Source organism: Labrus bergylta, chromosome 19 (genome assembly GCF_963930695.1).
Source record: "Labrus bergylta chromosome 19, fLabBer1.1, whole genome shotgun sequence".
Classification (NCBI taxonomy): domain Eukaryota; kingdom Metazoa; phylum Chordata; class Actinopteri; order Labriformes; family Labridae; genus Labrus; species Labrus bergylta.
Genome location: NC_089213.1, coordinates 5753024 through 5778557, shown reverse-complemented (window position 1 = coordinate 5778557; position 25534 = coordinate 5753024). Strand labels below are relative to the sequence as shown.

Sequence of the window (25534 nt, the reverse complement as noted above, 5' to 3'; positions counted from 1 at the left end):
TCACTTCAAAATCCGTATACAAATCTCTGTAAAAGCTAGAAGCTCACCATGAGTTAAAATGATTAAGGTCAAGAGTTTTAAACAATCATGAAGCTTCAACATTTGAAATATGAGGACTCGTAAGGGGTTCATTATGTCAACAAAAATATCTCTGAATTTGGATTGAATTGCAGTTTAAATCTTTTAGGACCTAAAGATTATAAAAAGGTTTATTTAAGTGTTGCTATTGGGAAGCTGATGTACCTTAAGAAATGTATCTGCTGATCTGTACACATCTTATTCCCGATATAAGCATATGAGGGAAAGTCTTTTTGGGCCCAATGGCTTCATGTGACGCTGCAATACCAGGTTTGGCCACCATGAACCATTGGCTTTAAGAGTTGGCACACTTCCTGGCGGGGGGGGGGGGGGGGGGGGGGGGGGGTTCGTGTGAGACCCCCTCCACCCCTCTCCTCAGACGGGGGGGGGGGGGGGGACTTCACACTGTGAGGGACAAGTTTGAAAAACAACTTTCAGCGTCAGGATGTCCTGAAACGTTCAGGCGCTCGTGAGCGATGAAGCTCAAGTGAATTTAAAAAGGATGATTGTTCCCTTCAAATAGTACGGATTCTAAACCTGAACAAGTGTTAATCGATGTGATTTAAATAAAAACCTCTCACTTACTTAAGTTCTGTACTTCTGTAAAACTGTCTTTCCACCTGCTCGAGGAGGAAAAAGTGAAAAGTGTCACACATTAGAAACACTTGTTTTGAAGTCGGACTAACTCAGGATGTTAAACGTACACGTTGCTTGTTTTATGCATTGCTTGTTTTGGTTCTGACGCGGTCTCGGGCTCCTCTCTGTGATTCAGAGCCGGTTGCCGGGTTTTTCAGGAGGCGATGAGGCTGTGAGCGAGACAGTGCAGACAGGCCCAATGTGGCTCCTGAAGGGTTCAAGCGCCAAGAAAATAAACAAGCCTTTTGATCACAAAGGGCCCATTCACTCTCTCTCACTCTGCCTCTCACTCTCTTTCTTTCTTTCTCGCTCCCCCCACCCCTTCTCTCCCCCCTCCACTTATCCTTGGTAGTTTCTCCTCAGCTCTCCTCTCCTGACCTCTTTTTTTTTTTTTTTTTTAACCTCTCCTCGTGTATCTATTCCCTCCATTTTAGATTAGTTTTCTATCTCATCTAAACAGTAAAAACTGTCCCCCAGCTTTGACTGAAGGACAAGTGAATACAGAGAAACACACACCATCTGACCAGCCAGGGGGCACGCGCGCACACACACACACACACACACACACACACACACACACACACACACACACACACACACACACACACACACACACACACACACACACACACACACACACACACACACACACACACACACAGACAAGGGCCTCCTTATTCCACAAACATACGGTCATGCTGCAGAGCGGAGGAACGCGACATGGAAAATGTCTTCATCACTCATCTTTAGCTCAAAACACGAACGCTTTCCCCTCCGGCCGCTCACACACACTCTGTGCTGTCACGAAGCCGCCTCGTTTTTTTTTGTTTTTTTTTTCCTAACTCTGTGAGTGTGAATGTGTGTGTTTTCTTATGCATACAGATGGGGCTGGTGTGAAAAGGCCTCTCCCATCCCAGTTGTGTTGTGGAGTGCGGCTCCCTCTGGGTGTGGCTCTGTTACCATTTGCCCCCTCAGGCCTGTTTTCCATTTTCAAAAACACGGCAGATTTCCTCGGATAGAAAACACTTACCAACCAAAACAAAGAGCTGATCGTCACTCTGTGTGGCGCTTTGATAACAGGGAGACGACTTGAAAACCTCAAGTCCCCTTTTTTAGTATTTATTGTAGAAATGCTGCAGTGGATTTGACTTCATGCATCAGTCACATTTTAACTTCAAGTCAGATTCCTCTTAGATGGCTCTATATTTAGATACAGTGTTTTTTAAATGATGATGACATCCTGCTGCGTTCATCATCTCACTTGAACCTGCTGCAGAAAAAAAATACCAGGGGTCTGTCAGGAGAAACTCTATGTGAAGTTCTTACCTCAGGAAATCCCCCGATCCCCCTCCCGTCTAACAGGGATAGCCCCCCCGCTGTGAGGAGCATATGTGAACGGCTAGGTCGGGAGAATCTCTGGAGCAGTCCTCCTGAAATAATCGAGATATTTTCAGGAGTGCAGATGTGGTGACAGCACATAGAGAGAGACCCTGGAGGAATCTGAACATATCTGTTTACATGTCACTGTTTTTTTATTTTTGTAAAGACTGATATACAATCCTGTGTGTCCTTTTCCGTTTCGAGTACCACACGTCTTTTTGACTGTTTTGTGGTTGAACTCGAGGTTCACTGTCTGGTGTTCAAACTTAGTTGGCACTTGTAAGTGAACAGTGGAACACAAAACAACCCTACAAGACTGAGTCACAGCTAACCCCTCTGTGGGTAAAGTATGATGTCATTTGGCCCACGGTGAGTAATCCTTTGACTCATCAGGTGTTTAAAAATATTCTAATCATGAATCGTTCTCTTCTTGTAATTCTTCATCATTTACCAATCAGTGGTGATTGATGGCTCCTGTTTACTGTTGAGGGTCATTACCGGCCCTCTAATGAACTGCTGGTGACTCTGGCGATCAATTAGTCCCAATCACAGCACCAATTCACACGTATGCAGCCGTCACACCTCCCGCTGAGCCCTTTGTGCACCATGCTTTCACATGTAGACGATAATGTCTGAATCCCCCGACACAGCCATCTACACAACAGACACGCTGCTCTCTGTGTCCCTCTGCTTACATCAACTCTGATTTCCACTGTGGACGCCGCTCTGCCTCAAGATGTCCACAGAGAATACACTGGCTTCATGATACTTCTCAAATATTTCACCCCATGTGTTAGAAGGAAGTCCTTCTGTGATACGGCTAGTGTTCAACCTGACATTTGTTCCAAATCTTTGTTTTGGTGTTGAATTTTGGAATTGCAGGACTGTTTATTTGTGTGGAAGTCAAAAACAATATCTGCTACAGACGCCAAATGAAGAACATTTTTTTTCTCATTCTGGGTTAGAAAACTGTTTAGAAATCAGTAAAAAAAAAACATACAAACAAATTAGCGCATTAAACATGCCTAGAGAAGAGAATACCTCTGCCTCTTTTTGTGCGGCCGCTCTGAGCGCTCAAGTTGAAAATCTTTTCAGAAAGGTGCTGTTGACCTCACCGGCGCTCTTTTCCAAATGTATGATATTCCCTGTAGTTTTTGTTTTGCCAGCTATGGATCGTTTCCTGTACCCACATCATCTTTGCTCCGTGTCTGATCGGGTAAAAAAATGATCTAAAATATAAAACATGCGTCTGTGTCGCTCATACAGCGGCCGTTGTCAACAGACTGTTGTCATAGAGACAGGGCGGACGTGCAGCGCTTTTCTTCTCAAACGCTTTATACAAACGCTTTTGAGCGCACAACCAGCGCTTTTCTGCCCGGAACAAAAGCTAGGTGGAGACAGGGCCTAATCCCGTCTCGCTTTAAACTAAATCTGAAAATATATATCTTTAGATACCAATAATTATTTATAAATTGCCAGAACAACATAAACATTGAATTGAGGAATGAGCTCTCTGAAGACCTTCCACATTTTTTTAAAAGAAGGTTTGGTGAGAGGATGTTTTTTTTTTAAATCATATGCATCACACAGTTTGAGGAAGAACGACTCTCCTCTGTTTGTCAAGCCCTTAAACACCTCCTCCTTTCTGACGACGTCATGCAGGGCGGAGCGTTCACACGTCACACGGGGTTAAGTCTCAGCGTGTCCTCAGGTGGAGCAAAAGGTCAGCAGCAGAGCAGAGCGAGGGAAAGTGACAAACAGAACACAGGAAGGCATTCTGATTGGTTCAGAGAAAGAAAAGAACGTAAAAAACACCGACGATGGCGCTGAGCTGCCCAACAGTGAGAGGAAGCTTCAACAGAAATAAAAACATGATTCATTATGAACAACACAAGACGCTGAGAAGCTAAATGGAACTCAGCCATTATTCATTCACTTCAAAACACTCGCGCATCTCCTGCTGTGGAGGGGTCAGAATGTCTTTGAATAAACTGATTAATTAATGAGCTTGTGTTTATGTTTTTGGGCAAAGATTCAACCTTTAAAAAAGAATAATGTTTTCTTCTCTTCTTTGCTGTCAAATGAACGTCTTTGTGTTCAGACAACTCGAGATGTTACCGTAAACTTTGTGATATTTGTTCAGCATTTTCACACCCTGAATTGCTCATCATAAAACAATGAAAGCGACCGTTAGAGGTATCATAACACACACTTTAAAAGATCGTTTTGTTTTTCACTCAGAACATGCATACTGGACAGACATCACACGTCCAGCAGTGGAGTAATGACGTACGTTCAACACTCATCACAACCTGTTGGAGCCCCGCGTGCTCATTCGAACAGAAACGGCTCTACTCTGCGTTTTGAACAGCTGCAGCTTTCAACATGGTCATACATTTAGTTTTCACCTCTTCTAATACGTTCCCCCCTCAGTCCAAAAGAAGAACATGAAGGAGGTGCAATGTGCCCAGATGACGGCCATGACGGTGCTCAGTGACGTAGTTTGTTCCAGGAGGAAGAGAGAGAGAGTAAGAAATGCTGTTGAAGTATTTCAGTGTTCTTGTGGTATAAATTCAGACCTTGTTGGTTCAGTTCATCAGGACGGTTTTCATGGTTCTACTCGCTTTCTTGAATTAGTTGGTAGATAAGATTGATACAGCTATCATGTCTGACCAATCATAACAAAGAAGAGGCGGGGCTTCTGATATCGGCTTTGTCAACATCACTGACGGAGGAGAAACTATCCTGACTCGTCTTTTGGAGGCTCGCCGCTGCTAATGCCAAGACTCCTTCCTATTGTTTTCATGTTTTCTTTGTGACATTACCCTTGAGTAAAAGTTCATGTTTGACACACAGAGGCAAGCAGAAGTTACGTTTTGTAACCTAGCAACAGTTATCGCTGGACTAGGACACCAAATGGTGATTTTCAAATCGTACCTCATATGTGTTTCGGATGAAATGGTTGTATTTCTGTTCAGTGCATCACCGTCACCAACATACTAATTACACAATCGACTGAGCTGGCATTCAATCCCACAATGCCCGAATGCAAATTCAACACTTTGTCCCCTGGATTATTTGCCATCAGGGATCAATCATTTCCGTCAGCACTCAGGTTTCTTTCTATCGTCATCGTCGGAGCTGCACCGCCTAACTACCTGCCCATGTCCTACTTTCTTCTTCTTAATAGAAAAAAAACCCTTCACACATCCATTACATGACGGGCGAGTCGAGAGCAAAGTGCACATCAAAGCTTTAAAGTAAACTCCTGCACGCTGTCGGTACTAGACCGTCATCTGGAAAACCTTTTCTGATTCTTCTCATAGTACTCCCTTTAAGGCCCTGACACACCAAGGAGATCGTCGGCCAGTACGCGATCGCGATTCAAGTGCAGTCGGCCTTCGTCGCCACTAGTTCTTTGCCGTCTGCTTGGTGTGTCAGGGCCTTTAAGAACCTTGTTGTTCACATAGTCGTATTTATGATTGTTGCAGGAAACAGAATTTGTAGAAAGTACAAACCTGGGTAGATAGATACAACCCAACAATGCAAAAAATTATTGTTACTTTTTCGTCACCCTTTCATTCCTACAATTGAACAAACATCAAAACTGTGTCTGGCAAAGTCTTGATGTGATAACCGTATTTTACCCGGTTGAAAATGTTTGAAAAAAAGGTCTGACTCCATCACTCGACCATATTTCAACGTTGACATCCTGCTTAGAGCTCACTGGGAAGATATGACCTGTAGTTAGACCTCGAGAAGTGCATCGACAGATTATACAACTAACTGACCCTTTGAATGTTTCCATCTTCTCCCAGTCTTCAAGCTAAGATACACCCAATTGGTCGCTGCAGGAAGGCTTAAAAAAAAGTACCCAAGAAAGCTCAAAAGAGTCATATCTCACAACATGTGAACGATGTATTTAATGTAAAAGATAATAACTTGCAGGCCTAATCAATCAAGGAGGGAAAGTTGCACTTGCGGACATGTTTGTAGGAAGAGAGGGACGCCAGAAGAGACGAGGTGAGATAGGTAGGTGAGGAGGCGAAAAAAGATAGTGGGAGATGAAGTTACAAATGTGAGGAGGATGAAGGACCCACACAGAGGAGCGGAGTAGGAGTGTGATGTACGGGGACATGTCAGGAGGAGGAGACTGAATCTGGTGGAGGAGAGGTGCCCACAGAGGAGGAGGAGGAGAACGAGTGTGGGACAGCAGAAAGCCGTGGTGGATGATGAGATGTTTTATGTTGTGTTGATGTGCGTGCGGTTGTGACAGTGTGACAGTCGTATGTAATACTTCACCCACCCGCTGGCCTTCACTTCCCACACACTGCCACTCAAACGAGGAGCGAAGAGGAGGGACGAAGAGGAGATGGAAGGAGGGAAGGAAAAAGGTGGGATGACTGATTAGATGGAGAAAAGGGAGAAAGGGGGGGGGGGCTACCTTCAGTCCACACACTTGAGCTTCCACTTCATTTTCCTCCAGCTCAGGCTCTTCAGTTATTATTGCTCCTTTTCTTTCTTTCCTTGCTGCCTCCTCAGAGCTGATGTAAGAGCTGAAGGGCCCTTCATTAAAGAGGAAGAGGAGGAGTGTGGGAGAAAAGAGCTGTGTGTGTGTGTGTGTGTGTGTGTGTGTGTGTGTGTGTGTGTGTGTGTGTGTGTGTGTGTGTGTGTGTGTGTCTGATAGTGCCGCAATAGTGAATGTGAATTTCAGTGCCGTGCACCTTCCAATCCTGTGGGACAAAACACCTGTGGATTGGCCGTCCTTCCCCGGGTAAAACATGGCGGGTGACGGCTCCCAGGCTGCATCGCTGTCGCAGTTTACAGGTAAACACGGCTCCTCTCATCACCCGCGGCGGTAACAGGTCTCCACAGCAACGCCGTGACGCGGCAACCGAAAGCGAGCGGGGCGACAAATATATGAGGCAGCGGCGGAGCTCCGGGCAGCGGCAGCAGCGACTGGTCCTCATCAAAGATCTTCGTACTCGACGACGTGTCACTCAGAATGAAATATAAAAACTTGCATCGTTGACGCACAACAACAAACAGGATTAAACTGATTCTGTGTTACTGCCAATATCATTGTTTGTCATTTGTTTTGAACAACCTGTATTTTAATAGCTGTAACAATAACTCTATTCATTTATTGAAAGATTATTCACAATCTTTTTTTTCTTTTTTTTTGAAAATCAGTCAATACTTTATTTTTGGAGAGAATGATCAGTTGTAACTTTTTTTTGTATTATATGAAGGTTCATCTTTTGGTTTGGAGCTTTAAAACCAATAAACAATGCAAAAACAAATGCAGTTATACAGATAATAGTCGTTAAATTATTAACATGATTTAAAAAATCATTTTTATTTGTAGCCATTATGCACACATACTGAAATATATACAACGGCCTACAAACAGAAACTGGAACAGGAAATGGTAGGCATCCAAAAAAGAAAATGTATGGCAAAAAGTGTTTGCTATTTATTCAGTTAACTTCATGTCATGGTTCCTTATCCCCGGCTACAAATAAAACTTTAAAACTGCCAAAGAAAAAACAAAACTGAGGAAACTTGACTTCAGTGTGAAGACGAACGCCAGCTTCATGTCTGCAACAGGAAAACTACATTACAGAAAAAAACAAGGTTTTCCATAAATTGCTACGATAGTTATAAAAGAAAATTTGTTTCGTTTGATGTAAATGAAAAAAAAAAAAGTTAGAATAACTTAAGGAGGTTAATCAGACTAGTTCTCATGCCTCTGGGGGTTTATACTTTATAGCCTAAATGTTTCTAATTAATCCAACATACCATGCATTTTTATAAATGTATGAAAGTGAAATAAAAAATCTTTGCACTATATATGCATGTAAAATATGTATATCGATTATAATATAAGAGATACATGTATCTATGTATAATACCTAGTTTCCTCTTATTATTCATTGTGCATTATTGACTTAAACTGTGCATTATTCAGAATCCTACCTGGTCAATAATCTGTCCATGAACACAATGTGCAATATACTTAAACATACTGTGCGATACTCTTGTAATATTTTTACTTTTAATAGGCTACTGAACTTTATATATAGCTTATTTTCTTAAAATATGACATAGCTTATTCTTCACTAGCACGTGATTGATACATAGCTGTATTCCTTTAACACTGGGGATTAATAAAGTATTTCTGATTTTGATTGGTTTGTCGGTCAAAACTTTAAAGAAAAAAAATCTCCTCCCAACTCAACTTGTGTAAAAGCAAGCTCCTGAAAACATAGACGATCTTTGGCAACAAGTGGGCGTTCAGTTCTTCTCCCTCCCTCCCTCCCTCCGTGGGTCAGCGTGGGCGGCCCCGTGTGGCAGGAGGAGAGCGAAACACGACACCCCGACAGAGGAAGGGAGGGGGGTGTTGAGATAGAGCACGAAGTGAGTGAGTGAGTGGAAAAAGAAAAAGTCCGTGCCGGAGAAAGAGAGGCGCAGAGAAAAGCACAGAAAGAGTTCGGCTCGGGTTTTTTTTTTTCTTCTTTTCGCTTGTTCCTGACACAAGAACCGCTTCTTCTTCTTCTTCTTCTGCTGCTGCTGCTGGTACAGAGGACGATGATGATGTGGAGGAGGAATCGACCATGCGACATCGTTGCAACAAACGGGATGAAGATTTAGTCGTTTGCATTCCGTTGCTCCAGCACCGACACACGGCAGCACGACTCCTCCAAACTTCGACCTGCCTGCGCCATTCAGACCCAGGCGACTGGACAACTTTCCCCTCATCAGAACCCCTCTTCGTTTCAATCAAATACTCCCATTTTAAAACTTTTTTTTAATTTTTTTTACAACAAGCCCCTGATGTGTCGAGATAAAAAAAAAAAACACGCAAGCTCGTGTTGAGTTATTTTTTTAAATAACTTTTAAGCCTCTTTCCTGAAGGAGAACAACACCGGAGGAAGGAGTGGGGTGTCACTGCTAACTTCGCGAGCTAACTTCGCGGAGCTAACTTCGCTAACTAACGGCCGGCTAACTTAAAAAAAAAAGAGTCTGAAAGTTACGAGTCGACGAAGAAAGTCGCCGAGAAGACGGCAACGAAGATGAAAACCCCGGGAGACTCCGGTGAGTTAACCGCCTCGTTTATTTCCGACATTGTATCCGCTGCGGGGTTTTTTTTTTCTTCCAAGTGAAAAACAACAACGGGCAGCAGCAGAGTTGTGGAGGCTAGCTGGGTTAGCATGCTAACAAACGGGGTCCAGCTCCAGAGGGGGGGGGGGGAGTGTGACAAAGTTATGGCGCTGGGCGAGCGTGGATCCGACCTGAGCCTCGTGTTATTGTTTCTCAAAACCCAAATAAAGAGAGTCTAAGTCAGGGTGGCAACTGCCCCCCCCTCTCTCTCTGTGTAAAAGTGTAAAAAAAAACTTACTTCCACTAAGTTTTGCTCCAAATGTTGGATTTACAGTGAGGGCAAGAGGAGGTTCGCGTAATTTCCCTGGCTCAGTGGTAAAGCAGACAGGGGTCAGGGGTCAAAGAGCGCTGACCCCTGCGATAGCTTTGCACGGCAGATTTAGTGGAGGGCCTTAGACGCAAATTAAGTGGAACAAATGCGTAAAGCAAACACCAAATGTAACAACCTCTTTACGTACCTGTGCACCCTCAAAGTTTCCCCCCCTTTGAGTCCAAAAGAACAAAGGCGCAGTTTAAACAGGTATGTTATGTTACGCAAATGTAGTTAACTGATGCGTTTGCTCAGTGTTTTGCCAGTGTTTTTTTAATGAGTGGCAAAAGATAGGTTCATGATTTATGACTGTGTTGGTGATGATGCATTTTCATTGTTTCAAGCCGGAGATCACTTTTCTACCTATCATTACACCGCTGCCTGCAGCTGAAGATACAAACTGGAACCAGCTGCCATTGCCAATTGATACGTTTTGAGGTTGTAGAAAAGGTTAACCGAGATAACATGACAGATAAAGTTCTGTGTCGGACTCTACATTCAGCATTTCATTTGCTTCCTGAACGACTCCGAGCGAGGAGAACCGTTTCACCTTTGACACCGGCGGTATAATTAACAGCTTAACCGAAGACGCTTCAGGAATTTAAACAGATTTCAGACTTCTGTGGCGCAACTATCTCAAATTCCTCTCATTTTTCCAAACACATTTATGGTCTTTGAAATGAGTATGATTTTCCTTCTGTAATTTCTCCTCCATTGTGCGTTCAAGGTGCTCTCAAATTCAGTTTAGTCAGACGTCTCGCTTGGTAATCTTGGGCAGACAAAGATCCAGTGCACATAATGGAAGTTTAAGAGGGGAAAGCCGCACCACAACACAACATTATAATTAGAGATATGAGTTTCAAGTCTCTGCACTGCCTCAGAAGACTTTTTCATATCGCAAAACAATAATGAGAAAAACTCGAGCAGCCCGACGCTGAAACAAACAACTCAGTGTGTCGTCCATCAAACAACTGTTTGTATAGATCAGGACTATTTAGGTCATCATACATGAATTAAAGTTTAATTCTGTGATTCTGTTTAAGTTCAGAATCACAGGAAACAGTTTTATTACATTTGTGTCATGCAAATAGACAAAAACAAATGTTAGCCCACATAAGGAAACTCTAAATAAGCACCACTCTGCCTAACGTGTCATTGAGGTCTATTTCAGACGTCTGAACTTTGTATTCTCTCCTAATGACTTCCATTATCCACGGGCTCAGATTAGCAAGGTTATGCTACACACTTCCTTTCAGCTTTAAAAGTAGACATCCTTGTTTTAGCAGCGCAGCAGGGGAAGACTTAAAAAGCTGGGTAAAGAAGTCCAAACTTTTATTGGTGTGTCTGCTCGGCTTTTTAAAGACAGCCAACTTTGTTTGTAGGTTTCAGTAGTTCCTATTTGTCAGCCTTTACAGAGTGAATCGTACTAACTCCAGTGAGTCACTCATCTAAATGAAGCTTTTACGCTGGTCAGTATGTGGGACAAGTTGAAAGTTTTTTTATAATATAATATAGAGAGAGAGAGGTTTACCCATGAGGGCTTAGTAATTAAAAGACCTCCATAGATTATATAGAACAATCTTATTCTTGATAATCATGATAAATAGAGACTTAAGTCAGTCTGTGAATTTAGCTTTAAAGGAAAGTAGAAGTTGGCCCAGACATCCACTCCACACTAGTAAACCTTGTTTGAGCTGCTGGTGAAGAAAGAGGATGTATTCATTTAAAAATGAAGGTCATAATGAAATTTAACTTTCACCATAGTCCAAAGAAGAGGAAGTTGTTTACGAAAATAATTACTTCACTATAATTAAATGGTCATCGGTGGCAGCTCAGCTAGCAGCCCCCTCACCGTACACTCTGCCTATTGAAGAGCATCCTGAAATTAGTGGGTCACTTGTTGTGGAGAGGAGGAGACCGTAAAGAGACTAACCTCAAAACAAGATGAGCTCAAAAATCCGATCTTATATTCGCAGCAGCTCAGCTCCCAGCCTCTCTCGACACACTGATTTTTAACTAAAACATCCTTTGTCAGCATTTTTTCAAACAGTTTTATTCTTAAAATGTGTTACAGACAATTTAGGCACAGGTTAATTAACTAAAATTACCTTGTTTTTTTTTAAAAGATTTACTACATAACTGGCAGCAATATCAAACATTATCTGATTTAAAAAAAACACAATCTGATCAATGTATAGAAACTCCCTTTGCCACCCATAAGAGCTGTGCTATTATCATCACATTGAGTAACCCTGATCTGCATCCACATCGCATTATGCATGGAGCAACACTGACCCTTTGTCTGCCCTCTTTGTATTTCCCTCTGTGTTGGAGCCAGTTGACGACTTTATGTATATATGGGTCAACCTCCACTCTCTTCCTATCAGGAAGTCAGCAGTCTGGCCCCACCAGCTCCAATTTTCCACTTGTGTTACTCCTTATATCAACACACAGCCACATGTGAGACGTCACAGCTGTAGACGGCCCAGGCATGCTTTATGTGTGTGTGTGTGTGTGTGGAGTGAAAGGAGCCATACATGAGCAATTAGCTGGTGTTAAGTCTGGTGAGGTCTGTGCTGCTGTTTATGGCTGCGAGTGTATTTATGTGTTTGTGAGCGTAAATGTGTGTGTGCGCGCCGTGCAAGCCTGTCTGAACACGTTCCCCCATATGTCTGTCAGTGTGCGGCTCTACCTGACATTGATGTGGTCACAACAAAGTGAGTGTTTGACTTACTGGAGACCAAATTGCCCTTGAGGAAGACCATTTGGTTGTGGGCAGTTGACTCAGTCTGTCATAATTACAGGAAGAACAACTAGACGTTTATTTTATGCAGATTGAAATCGCGTTAATAGGTCCACGCTCATTTTGTTAGAATATATGACCCTGTGATTTTCCTCTGTTGTGTTACGATCTCTTCATCATACTGAATTATGCTGCTGGCAGTAGCAGCAGAAGAGACGACACAATTACACAAGTTGAGGCCGAGCTGTTTGTCTCAGGGAACATTTGAGAAGAGGTGATGTGGTGTAGCTGTCTCTGTTTTTCTGGGACACGCTGTCTGTCTCTCGGTCATTTAGTGGAGATGCTGCGGTGTCATGTGCTGCTAATGTCTGCTGCTTACGTTACTTAACATCAGAAAAGAGGGGATTAAAGGGCTGCAAGGATTGAGTCTGTAAAATGTCAAACAAATATGAAAAATGGGGTGGTCCCAGAGCCAGAAATGACTTTCTTAAAATGCATCTTTTGTTTTTTGGAAGGCTCTTTATTTACATTCATAAATGTTGTAAAACTAGCTGCAAATCCGGGTTTTAAAGAAGCTGGAAACGGTACCTTTTTGATAAATCAATGAATTATACAATTAATCACTCTAAAAGAAATAGTTAGAACTACTAGGAATGATCACTTCTACTCTTCCTCTATGGCATCAAGCTGAACATTTTGGGCTGTGGATAAAACAAAACAAAACATTTGAAGTCATCATCTTTAGCTTTGAGAATCACTGGAAGACATTTTTCACCATTTTCTGACATATAAATGACCAAACATTGACTAGATTTGTCACTAAAAAACCAGAAGAGCAATCAGCAAATGGAAAATTAGATGCAGACATATTGGCAATTTAATTGACCGATTATTTCCCCCCTTCGACTTCACTTTATCGTCCCTGTGGAGACCTTTGTTTCGCAGCTACGTAAAACCATAAAACATAGGCAGCACAGGCTCATTGACTGAAATAAACTACACAAATATAATACATGAAAACCAAAATACATCAAGTGGCAACAGAGCACGGATAGTAAGTAAAACGATCATTAAAACCACCACAGAAAACAAAGTAATAACCATTAAAGGTTACCAGAAGTGTAAAGGAAAGTCTTAGTGTGGTGGTTTTTGTGGCTGTCAGTGTTGTGATTTTATTCTTTATTTTTGGCAAAGCCCTTTGTGTCTTTCAAGAGGTTTTAGGTTAATTTAGCAGTACCAGTCAGTTGCAGTAAGATAAGGCTGCTAACATGAGTGTCAAAGCTGGATCAAGCCTCTCCCATAGGTACCATGAATCACAACAGAATCCATTTACGAGGGAAATGCCATAACCAAAAGACCACTAAATGCCAGCGTCTCTCACAGGAAATACCTTTTCCCTGGTTTTCCTCTCATTATGTGGTTACTGTTAGCGATCAGGTCAGTGCAAAGGTTGACCTGATCACATTCCTGATTACTCCTGAGCCAAGTCCGGACACGCAGACTCTGGAAAAAGGTCCGGCGAGTGACGTCAGCATTTCTCTGGTGTGTTGTCGAATGGCGGTTTCAGGTCAGTGCTGCTGTGATCGTCTCTCGATGTTACGGCAGGCCTCTCTTCCTGGAAGTGTGTGTGTACAGTGGCTCCAGTGACCCATACAAAGCAGAGAGAATAGACAACAGGTTTGCACGAGCCGGGACATGCTGGCCAAACAAACACGGGGGCCTCACACACAGGAAAGCCTGACAGTCGCTGTGCATGCTGTGTGTTCATGGCCTGCATTTTTTTTTATAATTTTAAAACACAGTGCATCCACTTTTGTAAAGAAAAGGGTGTAATTATTTCAGCTTAGGCTTCAAAAAGTGGCTTCAATTTGGTGCTTTACATAATTTTGTGATTGTAGGTTTCGCTGATGTCAAGTTCAAACATCTAATTTTGGAATTATTCACACGAGTTACGGCAAGTGTAAGGTGACATGTTTTGTTTGGCAGCTTAAAAGGCTCAAGCTCAATTTTTAAGCTGTTAGTGTGTTTTTTCTCTCTGGATTTTGGATTTTCCACACTCTGTTTAATGATACACAGTAGCCCTATTCAGACTGCTGTGCAGTGCTCGATATTTACATCCCTGTGACTTTTCGGCTTCAGTATGAATGTTGTGGAGAAGTTATGGGGGGACACGATGATCACCCCTCTGTGCCTGCTTCGGAGGTAGAAACAGAGGTGTTAAAGGGGCTAGACAGGATCGGAAGAGCCAGCAGGGGAGAACAGCACTGTGTGTGTGCATGTCTGAGTTTGTGTGTGTGTACGTGTAGCTCCCGCTGTCTCTCTTCTCGTCATGCTTCCGCAAATCCGTAATGCAAGGGGAATTCCTAGACTGGGACACCAATAATACGTCGTTGCAGAATGCAGAGGATGGTGGTGAAGACAACTTCTAAGTGAATAAAGTAGGGGCATTTCAGTTGTAAAGTGTCTTGCTTAAGGGCACTATGATGCATGCTGTTGATCAGATCAGATAGTTGCAGTCGTTAATTTCCAGATAAGGTGAGTTTTCTGTTTCAAACTACACCTCTACACATCTGCCTGCCTCGTCTATTCATACTGAAATTAGTGATTGCCTACACTTCCCATGATGGCTGTTAACAAAACCCACAGACGGCTTCCACTTGTAAACTTCAGCTGTGGGCGATGCATGCAGGTGGAAAAGCAATAACAGCAGAGGAACTGTTTTCTAGTAAAGACTAAATGTGATGCACCCCATATAACTTTCAGTCTGACTGTACTTCAGAGGTTTCTGTTGGGAAAGTCTCTTTTCCTGTTTCATGATAAATTCTCTTTGCGGTTGCTGAATCTAGCTGAATCATATTTTATTCTGGCACTTCTCGTCTGCGCTCAGTGAGTTTTTTCACAGGAGGGATCCAAATAAGGGCACACATCCAATATTTGTTTCTTGCTTTTTGAAGTGTTTATATATTGGCACAGTTTAGTTTAATGTTTAACACCAGTAATAATGCTCGTATACTTAAAGCTGTATGGATAAAAAGCAGAGAAGTTGATTTGATAGTCTTCTAATAATAAACTTCAGTCAGTTCCCCCATTGTGAAAGGAAGCACATATTTGCATATAACGCCAGCACCACTCCCAAAATCTCTCACCAATCTTTTTTTTTTATATTTCAAATAATCAAAATGTGTAGCAATGATTTCTGTAACACAAATATAAAACATCAGAACACAGCAACAGACAGGAGATTGGAGGATGATATTTTCCCATTACAATTGCATTAAGTTAAAACACTCAAATGTAAGAGCTTCACTTGGCTCCAGGGTTAACCTACTCGTTACATGTTAAATGGTACGTTCTACCCTTGCCCATGCATGTTGCTTCTGTGTTCCCAGCAGAAACTTTCTGTGTAATTGCTTTGAAGTAGCTTCGCTTTGCAACTCGATAAAGGTTTAGACATACATCCCCAACCTAGAACCTAGAAGTGCCTGTGACTTTTTGTCTGTTTACCTTCACTTGTATGCATGTTTAATGTCTTTGTCAGCCTTCTTACTTTCTCTGTATTTGTAAGTGTTTATGATTGAGTGAATCTGTGTTTGCTCTGTGACGGTCGACCCCCAGCGGGGCAGATGAAAGAACAGAGCGGGTCAAGTGGAACCAAAGACTCGCTCCACTGGGCAGATAAGGAAAGGCGTCTGCTGCAGGGACAGATACCTCTGAAACACCTGACAGGATGCCAGGTTTCCGGCGTCAGTGTAGCGATCACAATTATTTAAAACTCTTTTCTATGAACCTCTACTCTTACATCATTTAAAGAATATTTACAACTTGTGGCCATGCAAAAATTATGCAACCTTCCCCACAAGCACCATCTCTGGTTAGAAGTAGAATCTACAATTATAAACTGAAGTTTCTCCTTCTGTAGCAGTGGAACAGCACGTGTAAAGTTTTAGTTATCAAGAGACAAGTCTAAGAAGAAGTTTTAAACAGAAAAAAAAGATAGAAAGATAGAAAATGTTCTACCATTAAAGAGCAATTTAAGTGCTCTACAAATCCAAGGCTTCCTCTTTCTTTGTGAAATGTCCTGGGCAGAGTTTGTGATGGGTAAAAAGAACAGGAGCTGTGGCATAGTTGGGGATTTTACTGCTGTTGATAAAGTCAAGCTTGAACCAGGGCTTCAAAATCTCTGAAAAGAAAACTGCATTTAATATGTTTTGTGTTATTTATTTTAACAATAAATTAAAGGACATTTCAGCTGATTCATGCAATAAATAAAAACTTTATTTTTTATTATTTGGGTACCCAACAGGTCTACTCGTACCATGCTTGGTTCAGCCCTCTGTCAGTATTGACATTTATTAATTAGATGTAATTTGTAAACTTAATTGAATGATTGATCTGTATGGTAAACATTTAAGAGCAACATTTCTCTTAGTTACTCTTAAACTTGAGCAACAAACCAATTTGTCAATACACCAACAAGATGTACAGAATGATCTTTATACCTCGAACATTTCAGTGTCAGTGCTTCTTGAACATCTACGCCTCAGACTGTTAGGTTATCAGGCTTTTTTATTGAAGCTTGTAAAGCCCTTTGTGTGTTTGCAAAAGAAAAATGCAGACGGATAGCATGTACCCTTGGAGCTCTTTTGGAGGTCCCTGAATCAAACCAAGGCTGAGAGAGAGACAGAAGGTGTAGAGGTGGGGTTGTCTTTGTCTCGTGTGTTTTGGCTGGACTCAAACTTACTGAAAGAGGTGGAGAGTCGGTCTCTATGTGTTATGGCTATCATTTTTGGTTCATGGAGACTCAGACGAGGGGCGCTGTGGTTGGTTTGGCTTCATTTTTGGGCCAAACCTCCTCCAACATGTGAGTCTTACACTCTGCAGAGAGGATGAGGGGACAGACTAGGTGTGGTCCCGTATTACTATACTGCTTCTGCCAGATTTAAAGGAGTTACAACCAAGTTGCTGTCAGGGCAAAAATAGCCCAATGCCATATGTTTTTTGGGGAGTTTGTTTTAGCTATGACTGAGCCTGCCAGGTTATGTTCCAGCAATTAGCAACCCCTACAGTAGGTGGTAAAATCAATGTTGTAATGTCTTTTACAATGAAAAGGGATCATTGACACACACTTAAATGCAACTTTGGCACTCATAGGCAATTCACTACAACCAGTGGAAAGTCTTCAGCAAGAAAAATCTCAGTTGATGTAGTAACCAGTCGTAAAATAATAAAAAATTAAATAGCATTTTTTTCCCCCAAGTGGGACCACCTCTGAGCCACTAACGTGAAACTCTGCCAACAGGTTGCAGACGGTGAAAGAGCACTGTCTGTTTTAGAGCTTGTTTAAAGTAGGTTTATCCAGACCAAACTTTTATGCACTTGTTGCTATTGCACATACATTTTTAGCCCACACTGCTCGATTGAAATTGTGACTTGTGCAATTTACAGACGTGCCAAATTAGCAACCCTGGTGATACACATAAACGTCTGTGTTTTATAGGTTTCCGTTTGCATGAAAAGGCAGCAGAAATAAGAGAAAAGAGTATATTTTAATCAAACAGTTTAGCTTTTAAACCTTACTATAGCATCTGTGTGTCAATGTCTCTAAGAACTGAGGCGTTTGCTTGTGGTCACTTTCCTCCTCTGTGTGTACATTAAGGTCGTCTACATTTACAGACTCTGTCATCACGGTTAATGGTTAACAAATGGCTTTAAAGACTTTTAGTCTCCTTCTGAAGTGATTGATTTATTTAAAAAATGCGTATGACAAAAAGACTCAAGTATCAAACTGGCTGCAGGCCGCAGTTTGAAAGGAAAGATCACTACTTGTAAAGGCGTCCTTGTAGCCATGCCAAAGTTATTGAATTCAATGCCAGGACACATTTCACCGGCCCTGAAAGGCATATTTTTGATACTATGAAAGGGACGGTTTACTCCAGCTAATTTTCAGGGATGTTTATTTGCTTAAGAGCAAAATGAATCATTTTTTCCACACCAGGAGTTTTGCTTACTTTATAGTAAGTCAAGAGGCTGTTGCTCCTTGCCTGTAAAGTTGGAAGCTATATGATGAACCTCTCTGTGTCATTTCACATTGTCGTTTGTTCATTGTTTGTTCCCATTTTGAATTAAATAATGTGAATAATGCCATGTTTTGTTTTGTCTGAATGAAGTCAGAGTTGTGAGGGTTCGTCCGTTGCTAACTTTGCATCCAGTTTTTTGTCTTGTCTCCAGAGTCATTAAATCAAACCTTTCAAGGTCTTTGCAGGAGACAGTGAGAAAGAAGATGGATTCACAGAGAGATAAAAACCACAGGGTTCCCAACAAACCTCTTTTTTTTTTTTATGGTTGTCACAGCTTGTCCTGGGTGTCTGTGGTTATCTGTGTGTAGTGTGTTTATGTCTGATGAGACTGCGTGAGAGCGAGTTTCAGACCTGAAAACTATGAAGTTTTTGTATGCCAAATGCTCATTACCTAAAACCTACATTCACACCCCAAACCACACACACACACACACACACACATACAAGCAGGATACATACTCCCAGTGTCGATCTTTCTCACACACGCCTTCAATCTTTTTTTGCCTCCTTCCCAATGCTTTTTTTTTACACAGCGTTCATTGCAAACTAATCCAATTTGAACTCATAGAAATACATATAAAAAATCTCCTCTGGAAATCTTTGTTCCGTGCTCGTGAATGTCACCTTTACCTCACTGACCAATCAAAATCAAGACGGGGACGGCGCTTCTGATATCAGCTTTGTCATCAACAATGGCGGAGAAGACGCTAGTCTGCTGCTGATGCCAGGACATGACTTCTAACATTGTTTTCTTTATATTTCCTTGAATTAAACCAAATATTGAGCACACTGAGTTATCTTAAACGCAACTAACGGACATTGCCGAGGGGAAGCAGAAGTTAACTTTAGGCTCTAGCAACAATGATCTCTTGTGAGAATTTTGAGCTCTTCCAGCGCAAAAAGCGGTTTCTTTGGACACAGGCACTTAAAATTTAACAGGTTTATATGCTTCGACACGCCTGTAGGTCACAGTGGGTTTGGTAAATGGTGACGTTCCCACAGCAGCAGTCTTGGAAATGTCTCTTTAGTTTGGTTTTAAGATGTAGTTTCTCCGGTCTAAACACACCAAGTTTTACTTATTTATCCCCAGCAGCGACAGTAAGCTAATGCTACTTAGTCATCATGAACTCATTTATTAAATTCATCAACATGAGAACAGGTTCATATTCTTCTATTGATCAGAATAACTTGAAGCCTGTGATGTTAAAGGGAAAAGTACAGGTATGGCTTGTCATCTCAGCTGCTTCAAAGGAGAGTCATAAATTACATCAGTGATAAGAATGACATAGTTTGATCAGGTCAGCGCCGTCAGTCGACCATAAAATGAGCTTAACTGTTTTCTCCCCTTTGGTCTTCTCTCTGTATTTTCTTAAACACTCAAAATCAGCCCGTGGTTTTCATTATAACGTCAACATAAAGCTTTAAACCTTGCTAATCTAACCGTCTGCGCTTGATTGATATGAATGAGCTAACGGAGGCAAATGATCTGGAGGAGAAAGAATGCTGAATAATCAACCAGAGAAGAAGAATAAGGCTTAACATGTTGAATTGGTTAGCTGAAAATTTGTTAACTCCTAAGACAAAGATTTGTTACCCATGTTCTGTCCCTCCTTTTTTTCAAAGCAGCAGCAGTGATGAATGAGGCGGTCTCTGCTTTATTGAAACGTGAAAGTCGGTTAGTCCCTCAGACACTCTCTCACTCATCTCGCCCACTCACAGCATGCACACTTTATTAGCGGACCTGGACCCCCCACATGCCCCGAAAATGGGTGATGTCTGTCTTGCATTAGGACACATGCACTCTTAGACACACTCTTTTAATTTTCTCACTACAGCTAGCGAGCGCGGCTTGCTCATTTGGGCTGCCATCTCCCTGCGGTGACGCCGTCGTGCCTCCGTCTTTAATGTTTTAACACAGGCAGCGAGCCGCTCAGTCTACAGACTCAAAGATCCAACTTTAATGCAATAGACTGAGGAATTAAGACTGCGGTGGCTCTGCCATTGAGGAAAGGCTGACTAACACACCCAGACATCACACATGTAGAAAGTCCCGTACTGGCTGTTTAACATTTCAAGAAATTCACAGACACGCTCATCCAGAACGAGTCATAGTGATTCTGCTATAAGCTACAAGTGTTAGCTCAACAACGTTATTAGCCAAAGAGTGAGGAGTGACAGCTATGCTCAGAACCACAGTGCTCGCAGTGTTCTGCCTGAAATAACAGGAATTTGTGTTTAAGTTAAAGGAATGAAGACAAATTCTCCTTAACTGAACGTCAAGTACTCGCACAAGTATGGGATTGTTCAAGCTGCATCTGATGGCAGATAGTTTTTGTCTTATTTCCAATACATCCACATAAGTTGGTCTCTCAAGGATTTAACTGGCTTTTTAGTGATTGCTGTGTCCTAAAATGCCAGATTTTGTTGCAGGGAAAGTTGCTGTTGTGAAGCTGTTTTTTTTTTTTTTTTAGCTCCTCATGATCAAGTGAATTTGCAAAAACGGTTGCAATTGGTTTTAGTGTTCTAAGTAGACTGACTCACCAAAAAGGACCAAGATTAAGGTGAGATTAGATACAATTCAAGTTTTCTCCGATATTAAAGTATTAAAAGAGTAACAGAAACAAGCTTTAGATGTAAAACGGGGAAAACAAAATGTATTGGGGCACCGATTGCCTGGTGGTTAATGCACCTACCCCAGGTATGGAGGCTGTAGTCCTCCAAGCGTGCGGCCTTGGTTCGAGACGGACCTGTGGCTCCTTTTTCGCATTTCATTCCCCACTCTCTCTCTCTCCCCAATTTTGACTCTATCCACTGTCCTGTCTCTACAAATAAAAGGCATAAAAAGCCCCCCCAAAAAAGTGTTTTACATGGATCAGGTTTAAATAAAATGAATCTGTTCCGTTTGCTAACTTGTTTCCAAGGTCTACTGGAAGAATGTCGAATAGTAACTAGCTGAAAGGGGCTGAAAGGGGCTATACCTAAGTTAATGAAATCAAACAAATTTCCATCAATAAATCGATTCCCCCACGATGCTTGCACAAATGGACGAGGAAAGTAGGACATTAAATGGTCTTAATGATCAATTAGCACAGCTGGAATTGACTACATGTAAAGAGAACCTGTGTGATAATTGATCCATACTCGGATACTTAGTAAGCAGGATTTTCTTACTTTACTGTCACTCAAGCTGTTAGCTTCACAACATCGCATTAAAGAGCCTCTAATAAGATGTTCTCCTCTGTTGTTCTTTTCCAAATTCAGGCTTTAAGAGTTTGAGTTTCATATGTTTAACAGATTTAAATCCTTATGACTCAAGTGTGCGATTTTAGTCTACACAGTATAAACAAAATGTACTTCTCATTGCCAAGAGTGTTAATCAGAGCGCAAATATGCACATTCCTCTGTGATATTTGCTCCTGACACACACTCTGATAATAAAAGTCGCCGTGTGGTACTGGCTTGTCTGGAGTTTTATGACCTCAGGACGTTTTACACACAATCGAAACTTGTTTGAATTAAAATCGCAGAACAAATCGTAAAGTAAATTCTTCATGTCACAGTCACGTCCACGGTCTGAACCTCGAGCATCGTCGTGTTGGTTGTCGTGGTCGTTTAATCAACAGTGGAGCCTCTTTGTCTGTGTGGAAAGATGCTGAAAGGAAAGCGGTATTACGGGAAAGTTGTAGAGGAAGAGATGAGATTTGATTGGCGGGGAGTACGAGAGTGAGTCACTCATCCAAGCTCCCTGGGTTTGGAGCTGCGGGCCTATTCTGGGCTGCGGTGACGTGTGTGTGTGTGTGTGTGTGTGTGTGTGTGTGTGTGTGTGTGGTTCTGTGAGTGTACGTGCTCTCTAGTGTTCACATGGTTCAATCCAACAGCTGAAGTCACCAAATTTTACTTGTTGGCTTAACCACTCTGCAGGCGTGTGTGCTTGTGTGTGTGTGTGTTGGAGGAAAATGAAAGTAGTCTGGCAAGTAAACCACAACTAAGAAGCCAGATTTAAATGCAGATTTTTATCTTCTCTGTCTTTCTTCTTCCTGCTCTGAAGTCGCCTCTACAAAACCTCTGCTCTGCAAATGGCTCCTGTTCTTTGGTAGCTTCTATCTGACATCTTCAGTTAAAAGCTGTGTTAATATTGATCGTCTCCATTCATAGTTAAATAGTTTTTTCACAGTTAAGTTTCTTTGATTTGTCTGAATACTTTTACCTTAAGTTTGAAGGCCTTTGCAAGTTTGTTTTTTTCCCTGTCTGAAATTGATACACTATTCAAAAAGAAATAAGAACTCAAGTTGTGTCTATTATTATTATGTTTGCACACTTTAGTATGTTATATCTTTTGGAACCGGGTTTCGATTTTCTGTTTCTTGCGCATCCATCATCCTTTTGTCTGAAGTGTCCCCTACCTCAAACATACCAACAGCCGCTGCTCAGGATTAGTTGCTTCCATAGAATTTGTGGGCTTGTTTTTAATCTGTGTTCCAGTAAAGCTAGCAGCGTATCAAACTGGACTACTGAAAACACACCTGGAAGCAATCGGGATAATGCTGCAGCTGCTTCATTATATCAACAGGGGAAACTCTCTTCGCTCTTGGCTTGCTTTCATGTGGACGGACCAAAAATAAACGTATCGAACTCGGAGTGCAAGGTGTCTGTGCATAACCTTTTTTCCTGGATTAAGGACCTAAAAAGCACCCTTTGTGTTTCTTGTCCTCTGAAGCTTCTACATCTTGCTTGTTGTAGCTTCAAGTCTTGTGGTTAAACGCAGCCTCTTTGTAACAGCTGACTGCCCAGTTTGATGTTACAAACCAGCAAAGCAGCAGTCTGACTGGTTTGTTGGGCTTCACATTGGTTCACTTCACTCCGCAGGGTACCAGCCTGCATTATCTCCTGCAGACAGACAATGTGCCAAAACACATAGTTAGGTGTATTTTTTGTGAGTGTTGCTGTGCAACAGGTGATCCAAATCAGTGCTGCTTCAGTGCACCTCTGCATAAACACAATACAGTCATATCTCACTTTCTCTCCTCTCTTTGTTTCTGCCTTTCTCACTCTCTTTCTCTCCTCACACACTTGTACATACAAACACACAGTTCTGTCTCACCAAGGTCTGCCCTGACAATGGGGAACAAGCCTAAAATCCACCGTCAGGTAGCCAGGAGCTCATTACTGTTGAATGTTTTACAGGGTTGTCATGTTTTTTTTTATTTTCAAAAGAAAGCATGCTCAGACGGGTTACAAAGGCACGTGTACATGCATGTACGTTTCCTTGTTCCTCTCTGGCTACAAAGGAATGAAGACGAAGCAAGTTCGAGCACTGAGATCATTGCAGACTTAATTGTTAATGTTTTTTGGCTCTCACTAACACAGAAGTGATAATCCTTTTCATTCCTGTGTTTAATCTGTTTTTTGTCTTTCCCTTTTGGAGCATTATCATTTTAATTTTCTGTTAAAACGAGGTTGTAAGGTGCACACAACATGATTTTTATACCCATAAATGAGCTCTGTAATCATGTAGGCCATGCTGAATGCAACAGGAGCCTCCCGTCATGTCGGCGTATGATAAGTCACCCTTAAATGCCACACACATACACACCAGGAAGGTGCTGACTTAATCACTGCCTTGGCTGCCTCCAAGGTGCTACAGAGTTCTCCAGGACGTGACAGGTTTCCGTCTGGCGAGTTTCAGGCGGTCGCTGTGTCCCAGAAAAGAGTGGTTGAGCTGTCTCAGTTATACCAGAGATGGTTTAAATACTTAGAGGGTTCACTTTTCAGGCCAAGGCTTTATCGCTGTGGCAAACGGTCTAACCTCCTCCTCTCTGCTGTGTCTTAAAGTCTTTCTCTTCTGCAGAACACAGCAGTGCAGCTGTCTATGCTTTTAAAGCGCTCGTCCAAATGGGGAGGTTTTGTTTAGTTTGGACCGATCACGGTCTACGGGAAGCATCTTTCACAGCACACGCTGTTTGGATGATAGATTTCTGAGATGGAAAGCAACCGCATAATCCCAAAAAAGAACCAGTTGGCTGATTAAAGCCGCACAATGGTCACTCATTGATGGATAATAAAGGCTCCAGCATCCTAGCATTTCTTATTATCCGGGAAAATTCAAGATATTTATGACAAATCATCTCCTGACAGCCTGCCTATTAAAAAAAGCTTTTAGGCTTAATCCCAGCACTTGACCGCAATGTAAATCTAAGACCTTAGTCAGTGACATTATACACACTTGTGATGCTTTCCCGCCTGCAAAAAGTCTTGCAAACCAACATATTCTAGAGTTTCCCTTGCTTTCTGACATTCTACCATTTCTGTGACCGTTTCTTTGTCCTCATCAAACTGAGTCCACAGCTTTGTTTCTTGTTTGGATGCTAAACATTCAAACTTCAGGCTGGGTCGTTTCTCTCAAACCGCAACTGCTTGATATAGCAAGGCTTCTTTTTCTGTCTGTATTTTGGTTTGAATCCCTCCACCCTAACACTGACCCCGTCTCCCCTTCTTCCTTCTCTGTCTGCCTGTTTGTCCGTCTGTGTCTCCGTAAGTCTTATGTAACTGAAGCATCATGTGAGAAGCGAGGTGAGGGTTCACGTTGTGCACCTGCAGATGACCATCCTGCTTTCACTTTGATCTCTGCTGGATGTCTTTATCTCCTCCACTTTTCTTCCTCTTCTCCTCTTCTATCTTTCCACCCGATTTCCTCCTCGTCCCGTCTGCTTCTCCGACTCCTCCCTGGCTCTAAGCCCACTGGCTCCTCCAATCTGAACTCCCATCCTTTAAGGGTAATTATGAGATCAGTGGAATGAGGAGTGTGGGGTTTTAAAACAGTAGTTTGAAGCTCAGGACTCCTCAATAAAACACTGTTAGATTGTCTGTTATTGTCTGTTATGATCCCGGTGTTGTAGACGTGTAGTTTACACAGCAAAACAAAAACGGTAACCCAGTCAACCAGAACTTTTCCATGAATGGTTCATCATTTTAGAGTTAACCTCCTAAAGATTGTATAAAAAACATTTGAAAAGCTGGTTAGTTTAAAAAATTAAACTTTTTTCCTCCAGAATTTAACTTTCTGCACATGCAAGCACCTTTTATAGCCCAACAGAGATTCCCCCTTTCCTGCTCGCTCCCCTTTATTTCCTGCCATTCTGTGCTGTC

At 42.0% G+C, this 25534-nt stretch overlaps 1 protein-coding gene across 1 annotated transcript in view; it reads left to right on the top strand.

The window, feature by feature from the left end:
* Nucleotides 1-8430: 8430 nt before the first annotated feature.
* Nucleotides 8431-25534, top strand: part of erf (Ets2 repressor factor) — a 38685-nt gene continuing 21581 nt past the window's right edge. Inside the window, exon 1 of the mRNA XM_020647225.3 lies at nt 8431-9192. Within this exon, the coding sequence (XP_020502881.1) occupies nt 9171-9192 (22 nt within the window). The 5' untranslated portion in view covers nt 8431-9170. The remainder of the gene's footprint in view (nt 9193-25534) is intronic.